The 21,701-nt window shown below is 36.2% G+C and overlaps 1 protein-coding gene across 2 annotated transcripts in view; it reads left to right on the top strand.

Moving 5' to 3' along the window:
• The window catches only part of ASXL3 (ASXL transcriptional regulator 3), a 182,306-nt gene that overhangs the window by 78,013 nt on the left and 82,592 nt on the right, over window positions 1-21,701 (top strand). For both annotated transcript variants that reach the window (XM_050768312.1, XM_050768311.1), the window contains 3 exons: window positions 5,980-6,101; window positions 15,054-15,171; window positions 16,109-16,228. In XM_050768312.1, the coding sequence (XP_050624269.1) occupies window positions 5,980-6,101; window positions 15,054-15,171; window positions 16,109-16,228 (360 nt within the window). The remainder of the gene's footprint in view (window positions 1-5,979; window positions 6,102-15,053; window positions 15,172-16,108; window positions 16,229-21,701) is intronic.

Here is a 21,701-nt window from a genome sequence, read left to right as displayed (position 1 = left end):
TGCGTAGGCCGAATGCAAAAAGGATTTTAAAAATGGAGTTCAGGAATGATTTAATTGGAGTCAGATAGTTTTCCCTGTTCAAGTCTTTTTAACAATTTGTAGCATGTATTTTCTGGCTGTATATATCCGAAATATATGATTTACACAATTTCAAATGTAAATACTGCACATAAAACAAAGCATAACCCAAGCATAAACTTTTGTGATTATTTGCCATTTGGGGATATTTCTGAATTGTCTGCTTGTTGATCTTTCAAAACAAATTTGTTATTGTTTAGTTTTCATCCGTGGTTTTCCTCAGGTAGAATTAATGGTCTATTGTTCATTGAAAACAGTTTTTAAAAATTCTTATGGCCTCCAACTCAGGTATTGGATCTTTTTCACTGTTTTTCCCCCAGCATCTTATACAGTGATTGGCATGAGGGAAAGTACTCAATAAGAGTTGTGCAATTGAATGAATGATTAATCAATAAACCAATAAACTTCCTCTAAGACCCAGCCCTCTGTTCAGATTTTATTGACTTCTAACAGTGTACCCACAGTGTTATTCCTAATATACTATGTATCCTTTGAGTTAAATTTTTTATTCATTTAAGTTTTTTTTAAGCCTATAGTGTATGTCAAGATCATTCATACAGAAAACTGTTGTGATTTGAGAACATCTAGTCTGATTATTCACAAGAATGAAAGAGAGTGTTTGGAAAGAGAACTTACAGAAATGAAATTGGTAAAAGACTGCTCCCCTCCTTGTCTTTATTAGGTCTTTGAGCACCAGTTTCCTCAGATAGCTTGTTACTTATTGGGTGGCTCAGTGGGACAGAGAGCAATTAATAGTACACAATACCTATTTTGCAGCGACTATATAATGTACAGATCCTGGTCTGTGTTGTGGTTCTGCACCCACACAGCTTCTGCCATTTTATGTAAGCATTGTGATTTCTAATTTTGACTTTAAATTTTATTTTTATTTCCCCATGCAAAAGCACAAAACTGTGACTTTACTCGTTAAATAAGGCAATGAGTAAAGATGGCAAAGAGAAATCTATCTATAATTAGTGGCAGGTCGTGCAACTTCCTACTGTCTTTCATAGGAAATTCTGTCATTTGGCTTTCATATTATCCCTAATTGACTGTAGAATAATTTGGGAAAATAATTTAAGAAGGCTTCTATTTTCAAGTTTACAACAATTCATTTTATATGTACTTTTTCATAAAGAAGAGCTCTGCTGACCTCCACTTTCATGAATTATTTTTAAAAATCATAGTTGAAAGTTAACTTCAAAAATACTCTAAACAAAATTTTTGAATTTGATATTTTAAAATTTGATTTTTAAAAAATTCAGTGAACACTAATAGATCGACTGCTCTGTGCCCATCTTTGCATATAAATCCCTGAGTTTCTGAGCCTGTGGCTGCTGAGGCAGACAACAGCACCAGCATTGCAGGGACTGTCATGAATTCGTACACTAAATTCCAAGACAGCATGGCTAGGGGAGGAGCAAGTCTACCTCAGAAGCTGGGATAGTCAGAGAAGCTTTGGGGAAAGCTGTTTAGAATTTGGACTGCCAAGATGAGTTTGCCAGGCAGAGTGCTGGGAAAGGATATTTGGAGAAGGGACAATCAGACCAAGTACAACAAACACAGCAAGTAGATGTGTTCAGAAGACACTGAAGAGTCTCCAGATTGGCTGGATTATAGAGGGTGAGAATCGGGAGGTAGGCAGGATGTGAGACAAGAGAGACATATCAAGTTTGCCTTCTGATTGCTCCTTTATATCCTGGGTTGTAGGTCACAGTTACAATTGTGGGTGTCCTCTTGTACATCTGTCAGTGGATTAGTACTTACATTAGGAGGGAATACCAGCCATATCCCCTCCCTAGCTTGCAGCTTTAAAAATAGGAACTCTAATCTACATTTTCTAGTTCAATAGTATTTTCAAATTGAATGGTAAATTAAAAGGAGAGAGAGACAACTTGGAGACACTGAAGCCCACAGGTTTGCTGGAGCAGTTACCACTTCTGTAGCCTTCAAGGCTGTCTCATGGTTACCTGTAATCTCCCACCTCCTTTTGCTCCCAGGTCTTCTAAATAGAGTATTATGAGGGAGGGTTTGGGGAGTAAGAGTGGAGGTATTGAGAGGCAAATTTAAAATCAGCAGATTAGCTTTTAACTATCCTTTTGGCTTGCCTGTTTTTGGTAGGCAAGCAAAATGTAGACAGAAATAGTATTTTTATACCTTTTAAAAAATGTGGAATGATAAAAATTCTTGGGAGAACTAGTCTCATTTTGTTTCCTCATCTTCAATTTGAAAAGGACAGACTGTATTGTGGGATTTCAAGGTATAAGGTCCTGGCATTCGTTTTGTGATCATGCCAGTACACAGTTAGAAAAGATAGCTCCTGTTCTGTTCTCAATGCCAAGAAGATATCACTTTCTAAACTGCATGTCAGTGTTTGATATTTATTGGATAAAACATCTGTCCTAATTCTTCAGTTTCCTGGCTCCTGTTGTAATTTTACATGCAAGGGATTTTCCCTGATCCTTTCTTTAACATTAGTTTTCCTTTGGCTTGTATTTCAGAGGCCAAAGTCAGTCTGTTAGATAAATATTCAGGCAACTGTTTAAAATGAGTCCTTCATTATTTATTTATCACATCTATTATTAAGAAAGCTGCAAGAATAAGTAGAAGTGAAAACCTTGCATTTTGTCAGAATATGAATCTGCATGAACCTGCACAGGCCAGCTGCACTCAGTGAATTAGTGTTTTTAGATTCAGCTATTTTCACGTCATATGCATGGAAAACGAATGAATAAAGCAACTTAAATGTCCATGAAAAAAGGTCCATATTTGTCAGTAATTTAAAAATGTATATGAGCACACTGAGTGAAGCCTATGTGTGAATTGCAAATATGTCCCACCCATTTTTTCTTTCCTGATTTTTTTTTCTTAAAAATAAATTATTCAACCCAAAGGAACAATCACATATTTTTTTTTCTGTTACATTTTGCTTTTCTTTAAGGTTCTATAGTTATTATGTCAATAAATAATTAGGGAAGTAAATAATTAGGGAAATATGCTTTGATCTGGAGAAATAACGTCAGGAACAACTTCTAGAAAGAGGGATTAGGGAGAAAATTGACTACCTCAGACAGGTATTCTTGAGGTTTTTCTTGGGTCTAGAATGGAGTGTAAGATAAAGCAGTGAGTTAAGGAAAATGAATCATTTTTAGAACAAACTGCATGGTATTCCTTAATGCAGTTTCAACTGTTGTCCTGCCCTCCGTCTGAAGTTCTGGGCTCTAAGTTGAATAGAATCTTTCTTTTGGATACAACATATATAAATAGATGTCAATCACTATCAACATAGTGCCATAATGAATTTAACCAAAATGATGCAGTGTATGTGCTGATACTGAAATAGGTATCCCAATTATCTGATGGTTTCTTAGGTCAGAAATAGAGCAACTGGTGAGCTGTATAACAGTTACCCTCAGGAAGGACAGATGATTGCATATTGCTTATTTTCTTATTCAGAAAATAAGAGGGATGCGAGGCCTCAGTTACATGTACACTGGGTCAGAATTTGTTATTGTTTAATCCTGCTGAAGTGAAGTTTACCTTTGAAAGACATGGGAATAATAGCATTTTCTAAACAAATTGGAAGTGTATTTAGACGCCCAGTATGCAGAAGCTTTCTCATATTTTCCCTAAGTTCCTTAATATCTCTGGACTGCATTTAGTTCTCCTTTAAACGAACTAACCTGTAAGTTTCCAGTTTTCTGGGTATAAATGCCATTATAAGAATGTGAAAGTAATAAAACATATTCACTAATGCACACTTTACATTTGGCTGGGCGTACATGAGATCTGTTCATTTGGGATCATATATTCTATCTGCCATCTCTCTGTCACCTCCTCAGTTGGTCACATTTCATAGACTTCAGAACATTGAAAAGACTACCTGTGTTATCAGTAAATACTATAAATTTATGTTTAGACTATAAACTGATGATTATTTATATTTCTTGATAAATAAGCTTTGGCAAGGTGTTACAAATTATGCTAGTCATTATTTTAAGGAGAGAAGCCTAGGAACCATAGTTTATGTGATCAGTGTAATAAACTGTTTCTTAACTAGAACATTTAGACCGTCTTAAGGAAAAAAATCATATTAAGCGAAAAAAGTCATCTGATCTTTAATTCAGTGACTTTTCTCACTATATTCATCCGCAAATCTTTTTGCTACTTCAACCATAGTACTTCCTAGACCCGTCACTTACTCACAATTCTCAATTTTTCCTTGTCGGCGGCTGAGTGACTTGTTTCCCCCTGCCTTTGTTAACTTCTAGTTTCCGTATCACGCAACTAAATTATGCTTCTTTCGATATGATATTTTCTGTATCAGATCTTGACTTTTGAAACCAAATATTGTAAGTGGAAAAATCATAGGTTCTGAAGCTAGACTAAGTTGGCCTTGAATCCCATCTCTGCAGTTTCATTGGCCCTATGACCATGGGCAAGTTATTTCACCTTTCTGAGCTCTAGTTTTCTTTCTCGAATATAGAAATATGTACCTTATTGTGTTACAAGAAAGCTGCAAGGATTAAATCAGATCACGTGCCGGAAGTGTCTGGCATTAATAACTAACAGTTATTTTAGTTTCCTAAATTTGTTCATTTGTCTGATTACTTTCTGTATTAACAAAAAATTTGATTATTTTTTTCCCAAAATTGTCTCTCACGGGCTGCATGATTATTTCTAGGCAAGGTGTGTTTGAGTCTATCAAAAGCTACTTGAGTGTTCTCAAGGTGCGTATGCCTGTGCTTCCCACTTTTTGCTGCAATAATTTTTACTTCTTCACCTTCTTTTAAAACTCAGGTCAGAAACCTCTCAAGTTGCCATCACTTGAAAAGTTTTCTTGAATTAGCATTAACCCTGGTGCCCTTAAAAAGTCATGTTTTGAGCTTTTTTACAATATGTTCTCAAGTTATTTTCTTCTGACTTCCTCTTGCCTCCTGCCTTTGACATATGCCTCCATTCTGTCGCTAATCATAGTACTTCCTCATTTTGATTTTCCAAACTCCTTCTCCCCCAGTGTATACAGAAAAGGGCCTGCATCTGTGCTCCTACTCAAACCATTTCAGTGTTAAAGTCTCTCAGTTTGAGGAGGAGTCAAATGAGGACTCAGAAGTCTCTCAGTTTGAGGAGAACTAAAGGTAGAGTTCTGGCTCTAACATGGGTTTCAGAGAGCAGACACTGCCTGTGGGCTCTGCTTGGTCACCCAAGTCAGTGAGACGTTGATTCTCCTAAAAAGCAGTCTTTTGGAAGAAAAAGTCTTCTATAGAATAGACAACATGCAAGCCTGACTCTGATAAAAATGGGCAGTTGTATTGTAGTCTGTGAGAGCACCCTTTTCCTCAAAATAATTATCCTGAGTTGGTAACAAGCATCTCAGATTTCTTTTTTCCTTACCCATGCTTTATGACTCAGCCCGTAGGAGAAAATAAACATGTCCCATAGGTCACAGATTCTATAGTAGTAAGGCTGTGAAGTAGAAGAATCATAATACCTGTGAGGCTGGGTAGATTTAAAACAATTGCATTAATTTAGATTTTTTTTTTCAGAATACTGTGCATTACCCAATCTTCATATTCAAATTCAGATAGTACCTACTGACTCCCAGCTCCTGAGGCAGATATTGTCTATTTTTTATGTCCATACAATAGTTCAGTGACATGGAAATTATCATCAATTTGCGGGTAAGGACAGGAAGGCTTAAAAAGGTTAAATGGAACTGTGGCCACACAGTTATTAAATGATTCCGTTTCTTCATATCTAGATACTCTTCTTTTTGCTGTGCTATTTTGCTTTATTTTAGGTATCCATTTTCAATTGGAGAAAAGCTCCAAGTGTGTAATTACAGTGGATATAAAAAAAGGAATTCAAATTAGTAATATCATTATCTCTTTCTGTTTCTAGTTTGTTCAAAGCAGGTAACTGATGAAGCATCTTCCACTCGAGATTCAAGCCTTACTAACACAGCAGTGCAAAGCAAGTTAGTGTCTTCCTTCCAGCAGCACACCAAAAAGGCTCTTAAACAGGTAAGATAGCTGCCATTTATTCTTTGTCCTTCAGTTCTGTGTACTTAAGGTAATGTTCGTTTTGCTGGTCAAGTAGGTAGGAACCTAGGAATCAGAAAGCAGAATTTTCCTGAATTCAACCCCATCCATGATATTCAGTTCAATAATTTTAATCTTTGATAAAAGAAAAAAACTAGGAGAGACTTGACTGAAAATTTTAATGTAAAATAGAAGAAGGAATATGCATCCACTGAAAATACATAAAAATTTGTATTAAGATTTTGTGTGTCTATGTGTGATTTATAGTAGTAAATCTGTTGGGTTCATAAATGCATTGCATATTTAAAAAATAACATCTATGTTTTTTGTGCTTATCTGATAGTATAAAAATAAATGATAATTTATTTGTTGTTACTGAGATACATTAAGTTACAAATAGGAAAAATAGTGAGTGTTGCTTACTTATATCTGGAGTATTCATCAATGAGTGTTGTTTGGTGCTGAATGGCAGTTAAAGTTGCCATATTATTCTGCTGTCACAGAGGCAGTACGGGCCTTTGTGGCCTTGCACTGAGATGGTGCAAGGAGGGGATATTTACAAGGTTGGGCTCTGGGCGCTGACATACCCTGGTTTAAATTCTTGCTACTCACTTGCTGTCTCTAGGCAAGCTACTTCTCCTCTCTGAATCTTAAATTCCTTATATAGAAAATGTGGAAAATAATAGTATCTTGCTCCTGGGATTGATCTGAGTAATTAACTGAGGTAATAGGATGAAAGCACATGGTAGAGTGAGTGGCTCATAGAAATAATAGTGACTTCTGTTATACTGGCAAATGCTGAATTGTGCAGAGAAGAAAAGGAGGAGATGTTATGGTTAGATGGAGCCATCGTATGATAACAACACAAAGAGTGTCAGTAAATGGAAGGTTCACGTATTTAGTCCTGAATTCATAGTTTCCCCTTAAGTGCTTTCCTCTTGTACATTCTATTTTGATCCTTCTATAACAACTCCCCCTTCAGCCACCCATTGATGACCTTTACCAGATCCAGGATTAGAGGTATCAGTCTAGTGATGTATTTATCACAAGGAAAAGAAAAATTATATTTTCTAAAATAGTTTTTTAAGTTCCACCAACCACTAAAGCTTCTTAATGTGCACATCCAAACTTCTAGACTTAGAACATTTCTACCTGTCTTCTCCTGTACCTCAGACAAGAAAACACAGGAAAGAAACTTAGCATGTTTATGCTGAATTATGTCACCTTCCTATTTCATGTTATTGACACTGCAGCATTGCCATTCATTGGTTATTATATTGAAGGTAGTAGCAGTATATTTCACCCTGCATAGGTCAAGTACCCTTTGGAGAGCTTGCCACTTACTGCATTTGAAATGTTTTAGATGCCAGAGAACAAAACTGAAATCGGTGTTGAGATCCCTTTTTAATTGATGAAATAAAAAATGGATGTAGGTAGCAAAGCCTGGGCGACTCATTCAGACAGCAAATAAGATGCAGGTAATAAAATACTAACCAGAATAGAAGAAAAGATACGAAAATGGACACTTGTGGCTGTGGTATTTAAGAAACATAAATGGGATCATAAATGAAACATACTTGTGAGGTTCAGTGAATTGAAAAATGTGCACACCATGAAATCTTCCTGTATATGAATAGAAATATAAAGGTACAGCTTTCTGTATTGTTCTATATCATTAATTTGTACTTTCATCATTTTGGTTTTGTGTTATTGGAACATTTTTTTGCAATTACTAAAACATTACACAATTTTAAGGGATTTTTTTTGTTTTGTGTTTTTTGTGGAGCATATTTTCATGGGAACTGCCACTGCTTGCTTAGAGTCTAAGCTTTGTTTTAAGAATCCTGTCTTGAAAGCTTCTTAATGTCCTGAAAGAGTTATTAATTCATTTCTTAAAACTTCTATTTTATAACCTATAGCAAATTAGTAACCAGGAGAATATGGCTCAATATAGAGCAAATATGCTAATATTTGATTAATAATCAAACTTATATTGGAAACATATTTAGAAGAAAAGCTGTTCTTGCAGAATTTTGCCCAGATTCCATGTAATTGCTGAATTTCTTAAGACAGCATTGCAAAAATTGACTGAACATGCAGCATTTTAAACTGTAGCAACCTCAGCAAATCTACAGCTTTCTTTTCTTTTGGATAGCTGAATGGCTATGACCATGCAGAATTCTTTCTAAGTGTGTTATATACATATATATGTATATATTTCCATATACATGTGATCTGTGTTTGTGAATATATGTTTCACGTGTATGTATACATGCACAAATCATAATCATATGAACCTAGGGCCAGGAGAATGATCTTAAAAATAATTACATTAGCTGATAATTAACTGTTATGGTTTCTAGACCCTGTACTCTCCATTTTACATGGGATATATTATTTAATTCTCATGCAAATGCTTGGAAGTATGTACTTATATCTCCATTTTTCAAAGGAAGAAACTAAGACCCAAGTTAGGTAACTTGCCCAAGATCACCCCGCAAGCAAGTAAATCTTAGAGATGACGTTTGAATCCAGAACCGTAGTTTAGATTCTGCCCTCTTCACAAATGCTGCCTTTCAGCATATGCTATGTAATAGTATAGATGAATTTTTGATACTATCCAAGAAAATCTACATACTTGAGTTGTTATATAGCATATGGAAAGCAATACAGCATACTTATTAAAAATAGCATTTCTGAATAGAGGCTGCTTATCTTCAGTGCCAGCCCATATTGATAACACACACTCAAATATACGTCATTATTATTTTATTAGAAATATGTTGTGATTCAGTAGGACTTTAGTAGTCTATACACTAACCAGTGTAGACTCTTAGAAAGAAGTAGATTTAAACTAATTCCTAAAACCAAATAGCTTTATAATCATAAGTGGAGTTAAAAAAATAATTTAAAACAAACTGTCTTACAAAATATGCCAGGCAGAATTTCTTAAGTCTGAAGGCCCCCACTTTCTACCCCCGCCTGAAGCACGTTGCTACAGAAAGTGGGCTCTTTGATGTCATAGCACTGTTGATTGCAGTGTAACTGTAAGCTGGACAATCTGGAAGCTATAATGTCCCTTGACTGTTGACATAGAATACTTTTATTGCTCCCAAATATTTGAGTCCCTTTTACTTTCTAATCCTCAAAATGTTAGTTAACATCATATGTGGGGTATAATTGCATGAATAATATAGTGTTATTTCAGTAGTTGTCTTTTTTTTTTTCCTGCATAAGCATATTCAGAAGCCTCTGGAGAGCAGCAGATTGCTGATTATTACCTTGTTCCCTGTCTTCTTTCTGCCTGGGTATTTTAGTTATGATCCTAAAAAGTGTGAAAAGATTAGATTCTGCATTTTAAAATATAATTCAGGAAGATTAAATTTTAGAAATTTTAAACAGCCACAAGATAATGAAAGGTTAAAGAAGGATGAGTTCTCTTACAGCAAGTGACATGGTAGTGAACATAACCTTTCTATGTTGTTTGTGTTGGTTTATTTGACTTCCTTCATTATTTATTTAGGGTAGTAGAGTTTATTCATAAAGTTGCAGATGCATTTTCTTTTTGATATTGCAAAGCAGATCTATTCTTGGTATTTTGCTTTAGCTTTATATGTTTGACCAATACTGTGAAATTCCAAAGGTTATATTACATGATAATAGTTTCTGAACATGGGCATTGACATTTATCACACTAGCGGCAATGCAAGTTGTTGGTGCCTGAAACAGCCCACTGTTTTCTATATGTATTTCTAATCATTTAACTTTTAGCATTCACAGCATGTGATGTTTTCAGATTTTCAGTGGAAGAGTTACTGCATTCAGTGCATTCTTAAGCTACATTGCTTGTGTTTTTGCGTTGTTAAAATAAAGCAGGCATTACTTGCTTAAAATTCCAAGTTAACACAAAAGCCTCTGATTTGAAGTTTTATTTTATTTTTCCATTAGGATAGGAATGAAAACGAATCCATATTTTTAGAACTATCTAACAGGCTTTCTGTCTGAAAAATCAAATGTTTATTTAAAGGGTTTTTTTCTCTCTCTCTCTTTTTGCAAGAAAGTATTGCAATATGTCACTGGAGAAAAGCATGCACAGTCAGCATCTTTTGATTTCTTTCCTTGCACTTAGAGCCAGAATTGAATTGATGTGAGTGTGATATGATCTTTACTTTTCCTAGACTGGGTTAGCTATGTTGTATGTGTTTCCTTTGAAAAGTGCATTCATTTCCAGGGTTAAGCTTGTAAATTTCTTTCATATTAAATAATACCTGAAAGCATTAAACTTGGTAAATCCAATTATACTCCTTCTCATAACACCATCAATATTGAAATTGTACTGTGTGGTTTGGACAGTGGAACATTATACATGTGACTGGCTTGAAGGTACATTTCTTCATAGTAGACTGCATTTACACTCACCATCTGCTTGTTTATTTTGATTTTGATATTGCTTCTTTCTGGATTTGAAAGGACAGGATTTAAAGTTGTTCTACAAGATAGTCCATTAGCATTCCTCAGTACAGCTAAGGCTTGAGACAGTTGGAGGTGTCTCATTTATATCCTTCCCTAAAATGAATCTAGGCTCAAATAGACTGATTATGTAATATCTGTCAAAATAAATCACATTATAGACAGATCAACAGAGCCACCACTAGCTAATTAAGACTCTAATGTGTAATAGAAAAAGCTGCCCTTTCTAAGTTGTCACAACAGAAAATAACATCCCCTCTTTTAGGGTACCCCTGTATAGGACACAGCATCCATAACAATCTAAAGTGATCCTCTTAATCCTATTTTCTTAATCTATTCCATGAATTTATAATATCTAGGCTGTGAGATACCCAAATACAGATAATCACAAGTTAATTTGCAGATGATTTCTATTATATATGTAGCATAATGTATAATAGGAATTTTCTTGTTTTCCTAGAATTTCAGCAAAAGCTCAAAGCTGCAGACAGTATGATACCAGTAACCCTGTTTGGAAGAGAGGTGTTAGACATAGCCGCAAAGGACTAAGAGGAGACCAGATGGTCGATTGAACAACCCCCAACAGATGTATAAAAAATAACTCAAGATTTGGGGGTGTGTGTTCTAAACCTTGTATTTTGAAGGATTATGAGATTTGTTAAATCAGAGGGCTGACCATAATGGCTCGGCTACACATTGTACAGTGGGACAAGGATGCTGACTGTGCTTGTATCCTGAGCAGGTGCTGAACAGCTAGTCAAGCATGGGGAATTTGTAAAGACCTTGCCTAGGAAAGCTGCCTACTTAGATGAGAGGAACCCGGTACATAGAGCCTGCACTGAGGGGAAGTGCGGAGGTCAGCTGGAGAGAGCGTGGTTTACGTCAGTGTTGAACGTAGTTTCAAAGGCCTCCCAGCAAAAGCCTCTTATGCATCCACTAATGCAGGCCATACAAATCTAGCAGTTGGCCCTCTGCCTCCCAAAAGGTTATGATGTCATGGCTGTGACAACACTGGTTAAGACAACTTTGCTCTAGTCTTTCATTCCTATTCTCAATCCTAATCCTGGGGAACTCAGGAGAAAAAGAAAGAGGAAACAAAGGAATAACAAAACCAGAAAACCCTTCCCCAGTGAAATTCCTGATTTGAGACATAGGCATGGTATGGGGAGGGTAGAAGGGAAGCTTTGTATTTGACCTCATGTTTTTCATCCTGAATATAAGTCCTCCGATCTTTATAAAGCCTTGGCAACCATTTTGGAGTTCTTTGCTTTCTCTGTAAACTCCCTACTCCTTTTTTTCCATCTACTCTGTTTTGTTTTTGTTTTTGTTTTAATTTCTGTAGTAATCAAAAGTTATCCCTGCTAGTGGATATGATACTATTTTTTTACTTATTGGAGACCCCACAATTTTCACACAACCAGTTTCTTCTTGTCATTTATGTCTCACCTCCTTTGTTGCCTCCAGAGAGGCCATTTCTGACATCCCACTCTAGAGTGGTTCTCCCCACCCAAGTTACTCTACTTCCTCTTTCTGGCATAATTTTCTTAGCACTTGTATGTGAGTGAAACACTTATATGATTTCATGTATTTCCTTGTCAATCCTTTACTAAAATGTGGAATAATGAAAACTACTCTCATGTTCACCACTATGGATCAGCAGCACTTATGCTATCGTATAGCTGAATAGGGTCTCAAAAATGCGTTGGTTGCAGAAAGGATAAGTTATATAAATAACAAAAAATGACATTTGTTGAGTATTTACTATGTGAGGTAAACTCTGATAACCACTGTTGTGCAGATTTTCTGTTTAAAGCATCTTGCCTGCGCTGCTGCCTCTGTTTTGTAGGGACATTGACCCAAGTCATTTACCCAGCAGCTAGTTAGTTAAATCTTTCTCTGACTCTACAACTCCTTAACCACTGCATCACACTGCCAATTTTTCAGAAAATTCTGAAATTCTGTAAAATTCTTCTGTAATCCCAGTACTTTGGGAGGGAGGCAGGGAGATCGCTTGAGGTCAGGAGTTCAAGACTTGCCTGGCCAACATAGTGAAACCTGTCTCTACCAAAAACAAACAAACAAAAAACTAGCCAGGGGTGGTGGTGCAAACCTGTTATCCTTGCTACTTGGGAGGATGAGGTGGGAGGATTGCTTGAACCCAGGAGGCGGAGGTTGCAGTGAGCTGAGATTGCACCATTGCACTCCAGCCTGGGCATCAGAGCGAGACTCCATCTCAAAAAAAAAAAAAAAAGGAAAAAGAAAATCTTTTTATACAGTAGGCATTTAGTTTTGTTTGCCTACAGACACATAGTGTGTGCCAGGGCTTTTAAAAAATATTGTACTGAGAAACAGTCAGGTGGTCTGATCAGGAAACATATATTCAAAAAACATCATACAAACAGACTCAGTGTTAGTCACCTTCCTTTATCCTTGCCTTGTCTTTTTAAAATTAAAAATTGCTACAGGTTTTTATTCTTACATTATTTTTATTATGGCTTTCTTCTGATTACTAATTTTTCTATAGCAGAGTCCTCTCAGCTCTAGAAATTGAGGTCAAAATTTTCGTTGCTTTAATTATTATTTACCACAAATGCTCTAAAAAGACATGCCAGCTTTGACTTAATGATTCCAGCTTCTAGTTAGTTCATCTTTTTTTCCCTAAATATTTTCTAAAATAAACTCTCTAACCACACACACACACACACACACACACACACAGAGTATTTTTAAAATGCCTAATTTTTTTCTCCATGAGAAGTAGTTTAAATATATGCTATAAAGGCTCCTAAAAATTGATCACTCTTTGTGCAGGCTTAATTGTTTTGTGAAGTCTTACATAATGGGGAGAGATGGACTTAATTGTAATTTAAATTGCTATGTTGCTGTGTTCTGTTTTATTATTGGATTGTTAGGTTAATTTCTATAAAGTACTTTGAATCCTTATACAGTGCTAGACAGATTGATTCAATTATGTGCAAAATTTATGTGCAATTATGTATACATCTTGAAGAAAGAGTAAATGTCTTAAATATTTTATAACACATATGTCCTCATTAAATGTATTATTGGCAGCAGGCTAAAGGTGAGAAGGAAGGCATATTATTAATCTTTGTATTTTTTGCCCCTCTCCCATGTATAGTAGCTGGGTACTTTATGAAAACTTAGTAAATGTAAGAATCAAAGAAAAGATGTCTTATGTTATCATTAACAACCATATCATTTGTAATAGATTTCTCAAGCTTTTACTTTCTCATCGGGCTTTAAATCTTATCTGAATAAGTTGTATGCATAATTTAAATGCTTTCTTTCATTTAAATGGTATTTAATTTTCACTTCTGTAATTATTTGGTTGCTAAATCTTATGGTTGACAAGTTGGACATTGGCTAATACCCTTTGCAAATAAAAGGACATCGGTTTTTGACAGCAAGGGAAAATACAGTCAAGGCAGTCTTTCAGGAGATTCTGACAACTCTCAGTCGAAGAACATTAATCAAGTAACTGGGATGTTGTAAAATTGGTAGAAATTACACAGAAACTAGGAATAAAAAGGATTGAGACCGTATGAAGCCAGCCTTTTAACCTTTTGAGGAGTTTTAGCATTCCTATGGCTGTGAATTTAATGGCTTTTCAGTTTCGTGTGCTTAAGACCCTTTTTATTACAGGTAATTTTCTATATAAAGTGATCAGCTAGATAAGCTGTATTTCAAAACTTTTAAATGTCTTTTATTACATTATCATCACCGTGGTCGATTCATTTATGAAACACAAAGTGCTCCCATTTGGAGAGATTTATTCTCATATTCATTTTTTCCTGGATTTGCTAGAACCTGTCATGTTCGTGTTCTGAAGGTTAATGCCCAAAGTCAAGCAGACAGAAGCCAAGTGCTGCAAGGTTTCCAAGATTAGGACTGATTCCCTTCACAGAAATAAATGATTCCTGCCATGTTCAGTGATTTTGTGCAGTGCTCCCCACGGCTGAGTGAGTGCATCAATACTGTAGTCCTTACATGCTGTACATACTGATGACACTCAGTGTTAACTTGATTGACTGAGCGGTGCGCTGGAGAGGACGCACCTGCGAGAGAAGTGCAGACACATATATTTTTATCCTGGTTTCGAAACATTTATTTTACATTCATTTGACTTGGGAGCCATAGTTTCAAATTCCATGGACTCTCAAGCCACAGTGCTAAGGTAGAAGAAACCATTAAGTGCTGCTTTGTTGTTAGAATTATACCGAAAATGGTCTCGGGCTTATACCCTTTGCCAAAGCCTGATTTTATGCTTTTAAGGGAAAATGACATGAAGGTAACTATTAAGAATCCTGAGAAATTAAGGGCTCTGTGGAATTTAAGTCTCTTAAGAGGTTCTGTCTAATGATGGGCAAATGAGTCATTTAATTCAATTATGAGCAATTATTTTGGCTATATTTTTATGTCATATCTTTTGATTATGTTTTGTAGGCTTTGAGGCAGCAGCAGAAAAGAAGAAATGGAGTCTCAATGATGGTAAACAAGACTGTTCCTCGTGTTGTTTTGACACCATTGAAGGTGTCTGATGAGCAGTCGGATTCGCCTTCAGGTAAAGAGCTGAAATACCATATGCTTGGCCAGTTTCTTCCTGGAGGAGACTTCCTCACTGAGAGAGATGTCATGATTTTTTTCTGAAACTGAGTAATACTTCCACTTAAGGTTTGGTTTAATTTTTTTATACCTTTGACTCAGTGATTCAAAAATATAGACTATTTCCAGTTTAGAAAAGAAAAATGTACCAGCTTGCTCGTCATCAGCAAATGAAGACAGTAGGTGTAAGAAAATGTGTAGGTGAATTTTGTGGTTGCTGTTGCTTTGGCTTTTGTTTGAATGTTGAACTTTAAGGGTGGACCACATGCTGATGTATAATACCATCAAAAGCAGTTCTTTGTGAGTGTGAATTTGTTCTTCAGTCCTGTGCTGCAAAATCAGAAATCCTTTATTAGTTTTTGTGTTCTGGCAGCATTCTTCTCACCCCAGTGCAGCCCTGACCTTTTCTTCTAATTTACCTTCTGTCACTTTATCAGTTATGTACTATTCTATTTATTGTAGATTAACGTTTGTATTTTTTGTTCCTACTTCAACATAAAGTTATTTATAAAGGTATAATCTCTCCCTCTCTTCAAGATTCCTTTCTTCTTCATCTTCCTGTCTCTGTCTTGCATTGTCTCAAAATGGCATAGTATTGTTCAAGCTTATTCGTGTATTTTACAAAAGACCTGACTCTATTTCTTTTAAAAGCTATCAGATCAGTGAACGTAGTTTTGACTCCACTATTAGGCCATCTGTTCTTGCTTTTTGTTCTGTTTGATTGATTTATTGGGCTTCTTTTTTTATATCCAGTAGGGGAATCAGATTGTGGCCAAAGGTAGTATATTAACTCTTAGAAAAGGAGATTATATCTACAGTTCCTCAAACAATTTTAGATTTTTCTTTTCGAGGACAGCTAGAGAAGATAATGACATAATAACTATTTCCTTTTTTAGGATCCGAATCTAAAAATGGTGAAGCAGACAGTTCAGATAAAGAAATGAAACATGGGCAAAAATCTCCCACTGGAAAACAAACAAGTCAGCACTTAAAACGATTAAAAAAGTCTGGTTTAGGTGAGTGTTTAATAGACTATGCCATTTCACATTTTAGAAATTTATGTTTCTTCAAATAAATTATCTAAAATTCTCAGAACATTTTTTTAATGATTAAACAAGGAAATTAAAATTTCCCTCCATTTATCAAAACCAAAAAGGGTGCTAAATAAGGAAACATTGTAGTTACAACTGAATGGTCTTAAGCCTATTACTAAATTTGTGAATGATAATATTGGATGAAGCAGAGGGTAAAGATAAGAGACTTAAAATTGATACATGTAAAATAATTATCTGCCGGGTCGTGATTCTATCTAATGTGTAGTGCTTTGTCTGTGCAGCGAGGTTATACTTTATTGGAATATGCTGTATTGGAAGAAAAAAATGCAACCTTTATAAAGGGTTCACTGAACTGGAGAGTACATTGTCCGTGGCGTCTGCTGCAGTAAAATTGCTCTTCCTTGCTTTTTGTCTATGCTTCTTAAAATATTTAGTAGTGGCTCTCTGAAAAAATAATGTAAAATTGCTGAGAAATGTGGGAGGCACAGGCCACAGGTCTTTCAAGTCAGCACCAGGTTTTCTTCGACATACTTCTTTCCTGATAACTTTTCATCAGGAACCCCCAACAGCATTCAGGCAGAAAAGAGCATGAGAATTAAGACAGAAATAAACATATCCTGGTTTGAACACTAGAATTCTCAACTGCCACTGCCTTGTTGCTGCACCTGGATCCTGATGGCTTCATTTCTCTCTCTGAGTTGTTTTACCTGTGAATAGGGTCATGATAATAACCTGGATCATTATAATATTTTGTAAAATGTTTGGCAGAAACTACAGATTTATTGATGTGAACTTTATTACCTGTTCAGCCACTTACTTTCTTGGCAACTTGAGATAATTCTTATTTGCAGAGTGTATCTGTTTATAAAATTCAAGATTTTATTTGATTTTTTTTTGGTAAAGTTCTTTCAATTGTTACTATATGACAGACATATTTGCTAAATCTTGGGACATACTTCCAATAAAAAGACTTTAAATAGGATTTATTTATATTTAAATAAGAGACCTTTAGGAAAGCAGAATCTTTTTTATTTAAAATCTTTAAATACAGCATAATTCTCTGTTTTGCATTATTTTCAAGGCTAAATAATTTTAGTTATTCTCTAGCCCAAAATAATGTGTGTTTGTGTATAACCATACTTACCTATACATTGACATATTCTTTCCTAGTACTCTGGGTGTTGTAAAGTAAGTATTTTAATGTAAGTAGCTTCTGAAATAGAAAACTATAGTGGGAGAATGATATATAAAGAATATACCAAAAATCCAAAACAGTACCACATTACCATACACTAAGGAATTTAAACGTCAGTGACCTTTAGTTAAAAAAAGTCGGCTGCCAACCTTCATAAAGTTAGTGCCATGTAATGAGTGTATGAAAATTTAAGGCACAGGGGCATCCCCATTTATTTCCTTAGTTACTTCAGTACTGAAAGTTACTAAGGTGTGCCATTATCAGGATCCTCTCAGGGGCTCAGATCTTTAGTCATTCTTTTTTTATTTCTTTTTCTTTTTTGAGACGGGGTTTTGCTCTTGTTGCCCAGGCTAGAGTACAGTGGCACCATCTCAGCTCACTGCAACCTCTGCCTCCCGGGTTCAAGTGATTCTCCTGCCTATTCAGCTGGGATTACAGGCACTGCCACCATACCCAGCTGATTTTTGTATTTTTGGTAGAGACAGGGTTTCACCATGTTGTCCAGGCTGGTCTCAAACTCCTGACCTCAGGTGATCCGCCTGCCTCTGCCCCTCAAAGTGCTGGGATTGGGGAGTGGGCCACCATGCCCAGCCCAGGATCTCTTGTATTCTGATTTTTTTTTTTTTTTTTTTTTTTTTTTTTTTTTTTTTTTTTTTATTTTTTTTTAATTTATTTATTATTATTATACTTTAAGTTATAGGGTACATGTGCATAACGTGCAGGTTTGTTACATATGTATACTTGTGCCTTGTTGCTGTGCTGCACCCATCAACTCGTCATTTACATCAGGTATAACTCCCAATGCAATCCCTCCCCCCTCCCCCTTCCCCCTTCCCCCCTCCCCCCTCCCCATGATAGGCCCCAGTGTGTGATGTTCCCCTTCCTGAGTCCGAGTGATCTCATTGGTCAGTTCCCACCTATGAGTGAGAACATGCGGTGTTTGGTTTTCTGTTCTTGTGATAGTTTGCTAAGAATGATGGTTTCCAGCTGCATCCATGTCCCTACAAAGGACACAAACTCATCCTTTTTGATGGCTGCATAGTATTCCATGGTGTATATGTGCCACATTTTCTTAATCCAATCTGTCACTGATGGACATTTGGGTTGATTCCAAGTCTTTGCTATTGTGAATAGTGCCGCAATAAACATACGTGTGCATGTGTCTTTATAGCAGCATAATTTATAATCCTTTGGGTATATACCCAGTAATGGGATGGCTGGGTCATATGGTACATCTAGTTCTAGATCCTTGAGGAATCGCCATACTGTTTTCCATAATGGTTGAACTAGTTTACAATCCCACCAACAGTGTAAAAGTGTTCCTATTTCTCCACATCCTCTCCAGCACCTGTTGTTTCCTGACTTTTTAATGATCGCCATTCTAACTGGTGTGAGATGGTATCTCATTGTGGTTTTGATTTGCATTTCTCTGATGGCCAGTGATGATGAGCATTTTTTCATGTGTCTGTTGGCTGTATGAATGTCTTCTTTTGAGAAATGTCTGTTCATATCCTTTGCCCACTTTTTGATGGGGTTGTTTGTTTTTTTCTTGTAAATTTGTTTGAGTTCTTTGTAGGTTCTGGATATTAGCCCTTTGTCAGATGAGTAGATTGCAAAAATTTTCTCCCATTCTGTAGGTTGCCTGTTCACTCTGATGGTAGTTTCTTTTGCTGTGCAGAAGCTCTTTAGTTTAATGAGATCCCATTTGTCAATTTTGGCTTTTGCTGCCGTTGCTTTTGGTGTTTTAGACATGAAGTCTTTGCCCATGCCTATGTCCTCAATGGTACTACCTAGGTTTTCCTCTAGGATTTTTATGGTATTAGGTCTAACATTTAAGTCTCTAATCCATCTTGAATTAATTTTCGTATAAGGAGTAAGGAAAGGATCCAGTTTCAGCTTTCTACTTACGGCTAGCCAATTTTCCCAGCACCATTTATTAAATAGGGAATCCTTTCCCCATTTCTTGTTTCTCTCAGGTTTGTCAAAGATCAGATGGCTGTAGATGTGTGGTATTATTTCTGAGGACTCTGTTCTGTTCCATTGGTCTATATCTCTGTTTTGGTACCAGTACCATGCTGTTTTGGTTACTGTAGCTTTGTAGTATAGTTTGAAGTCAGGTAGCGTGATGCCTCCAGCTTTGTTCTTTTGACTTAGGATTGTCTTGGAGATGCGGGCTCTTTTTTGGTTCCATATGAACTTTAAAGCAGTTTTTTCCAATTCCGTGTAGAAACTCGGTAGCTTGATGGGGATGGCATTGAATCTATAAATAACCTTGGGCAGTATGGCCATTTTCACGATATTGATTCTTCCTATCCATGAGCATGGTATGTTCTTCCATTTGTTTGTGTCCTCTTTGATTTCACTGAGCAGTGGTTTGTAGTTCTCCTTGAAGAGGTCCTTTACATCCCTTGTAAGTTGGATTCCTAGGTATTTGATTCTCTTTGAAGCAATTGTGAATGGAAGTTCCTTCCTGATTTGGCTCTCTGTTTGTCTGTTACTGGTGTATAAGAATGCTTGTGATTTTTGCACATTAATTTTGTATCCTGAGACTTTGCTGAAATTGCTTATCAGCTTAAGGAGATTTTGGGCTGAGACAATGGGGTTTTCTAAATATACAATCATGTCATCTGCAAAGAGGGACAATTTGACTTCTTCTTTTCCTAACTGAATACCCTTGATTTCTTTCTCTTGCCTAATTGCCCTAGCCAGAACTTCCAACACTATGTTGAATAGGAGTGGTGAGAGAGGGCATCCCTGTCTTGTGCCAGTTTTCAAAGGGAATTTTTCCAGTTTTTGCCCATTCAGTATGATATTGGCTGTGGGTTTGTCATAGATAGCTCTTATTATTTTGAGGTACGTTCCATCAATACCGAATTTATTGAGCGTTTTTAGCATGAAGGGCTGTTGAATTTTGTCAAAAGCCTTTTCTGCATCTATTGAGATAATCATGTGGTTCTTGTCTTTGGTTCTGTTTATATGCTGGATTATGTTTATTGATTTGCGAATGTTGAACCAGCCTTGCATCCCAGGGATGAAGCCCACTTGATCATGGTGGATAAGCTTTTTGATGTGCTGCTGAACCCGGTTTGCCAGTATTTTATTGAGGATTTTTGCATCGATATTCATCAGGGATATTGGTCTAAAATTCTCTTTTTTTGTTGTGTCTCTGCCAGGCTTTGGTATCAGAATGATGTTGGCCTCATAAAATGAGTTAGGGAGGATTCCCTCTTTTTCTATTGATTGGAATAGTTTCAGAAGGAATGGTACCAACTCCTCCTTGTACCTCTGGTAGAATTCAGCTGGTATTCTGATTTTTGTATCTTGAAGTCCATGCTCAATGAATTAGAGAATCAGAATTTGTTTTAATACTGAAAGTCAACTGAAAGATATAAAGACTGATACACAAGTCTGCTCTTAGGAAATCCTGCATGCCACTAAACATCTTATATGTTAGATATCGTGTTGCTGAAGGATTTCGGCAAATTGTTAGCAAATTAAAAGGTAATGAAGGAGTGCCCCCTGATATTTCAAACCTGCTTTGTTCTAGACTATAAAGTAATGGAGATAATGAAACTAATGGAGGAATGGAGAAGTGAAGTCACATTCACTGGCCATATGTAATGGAATGGTCTAGGTATTTTAACATAAGTTATGTCTTTTAATTTTACTTCAATTTTGTACAGTAGAATGACGTCTGTTTTACAGCCGAAGGAACTGAGATCCTGAAGGTTTAAGGAGGTTGCATGAAAATGACACAACTAAGTGATATAGGCCAAGACATATCTAACTCCAAAGTCTAAGCCGTTCATTCTGGATAGAATCTGAATGTTAAATCATCTAACCTATATTTTAGACCTGTAGGCGCCACTGAGGGAAACACAAGAAATGACATGGTGAGACTACCATAGGTGTTAAAGTGCAGGTCTAACTACACATGGAAGGAGAGCTAGCAATTGTAAGATTTCTCACCCTATTCTGCATCAAACACAAGGAGGAAGAAGGTGGGATTTAAAATAAGCCAGCTGAAGTACAATTCTGTCAAAGGTAAACTGCAAGTGTTTACTGGGTAGGAACTGTGACTGGCTGACTAACCTATCCAGCAGCTGAATGGAATGGCTTATTTTGTGTAAATGAAGTCAGTAGTATTTTCGAAGTTTCCAATATATGCCCAGCAGTAGAAAATGAAAAAGCATGGAATGAAAGGACGGTCCTTAAATATAACCATGTCCAGAAAATAAC

Source organism: Macaca thibetana, chromosome 18 (assembly GCF_024542745.1).
Source record: "Macaca thibetana thibetana isolate TM-01 chromosome 18, ASM2454274v1, whole genome shotgun sequence".
Classification (NCBI taxonomy): Eukaryota; Metazoa; Chordata; class Mammalia; order Primates; family Cercopithecidae; genus Macaca; species Macaca thibetana.
Note: the sequence above shows the minus strand (reverse complement) of the source record. Positions and strands in the feature narration are given on the sequence as shown.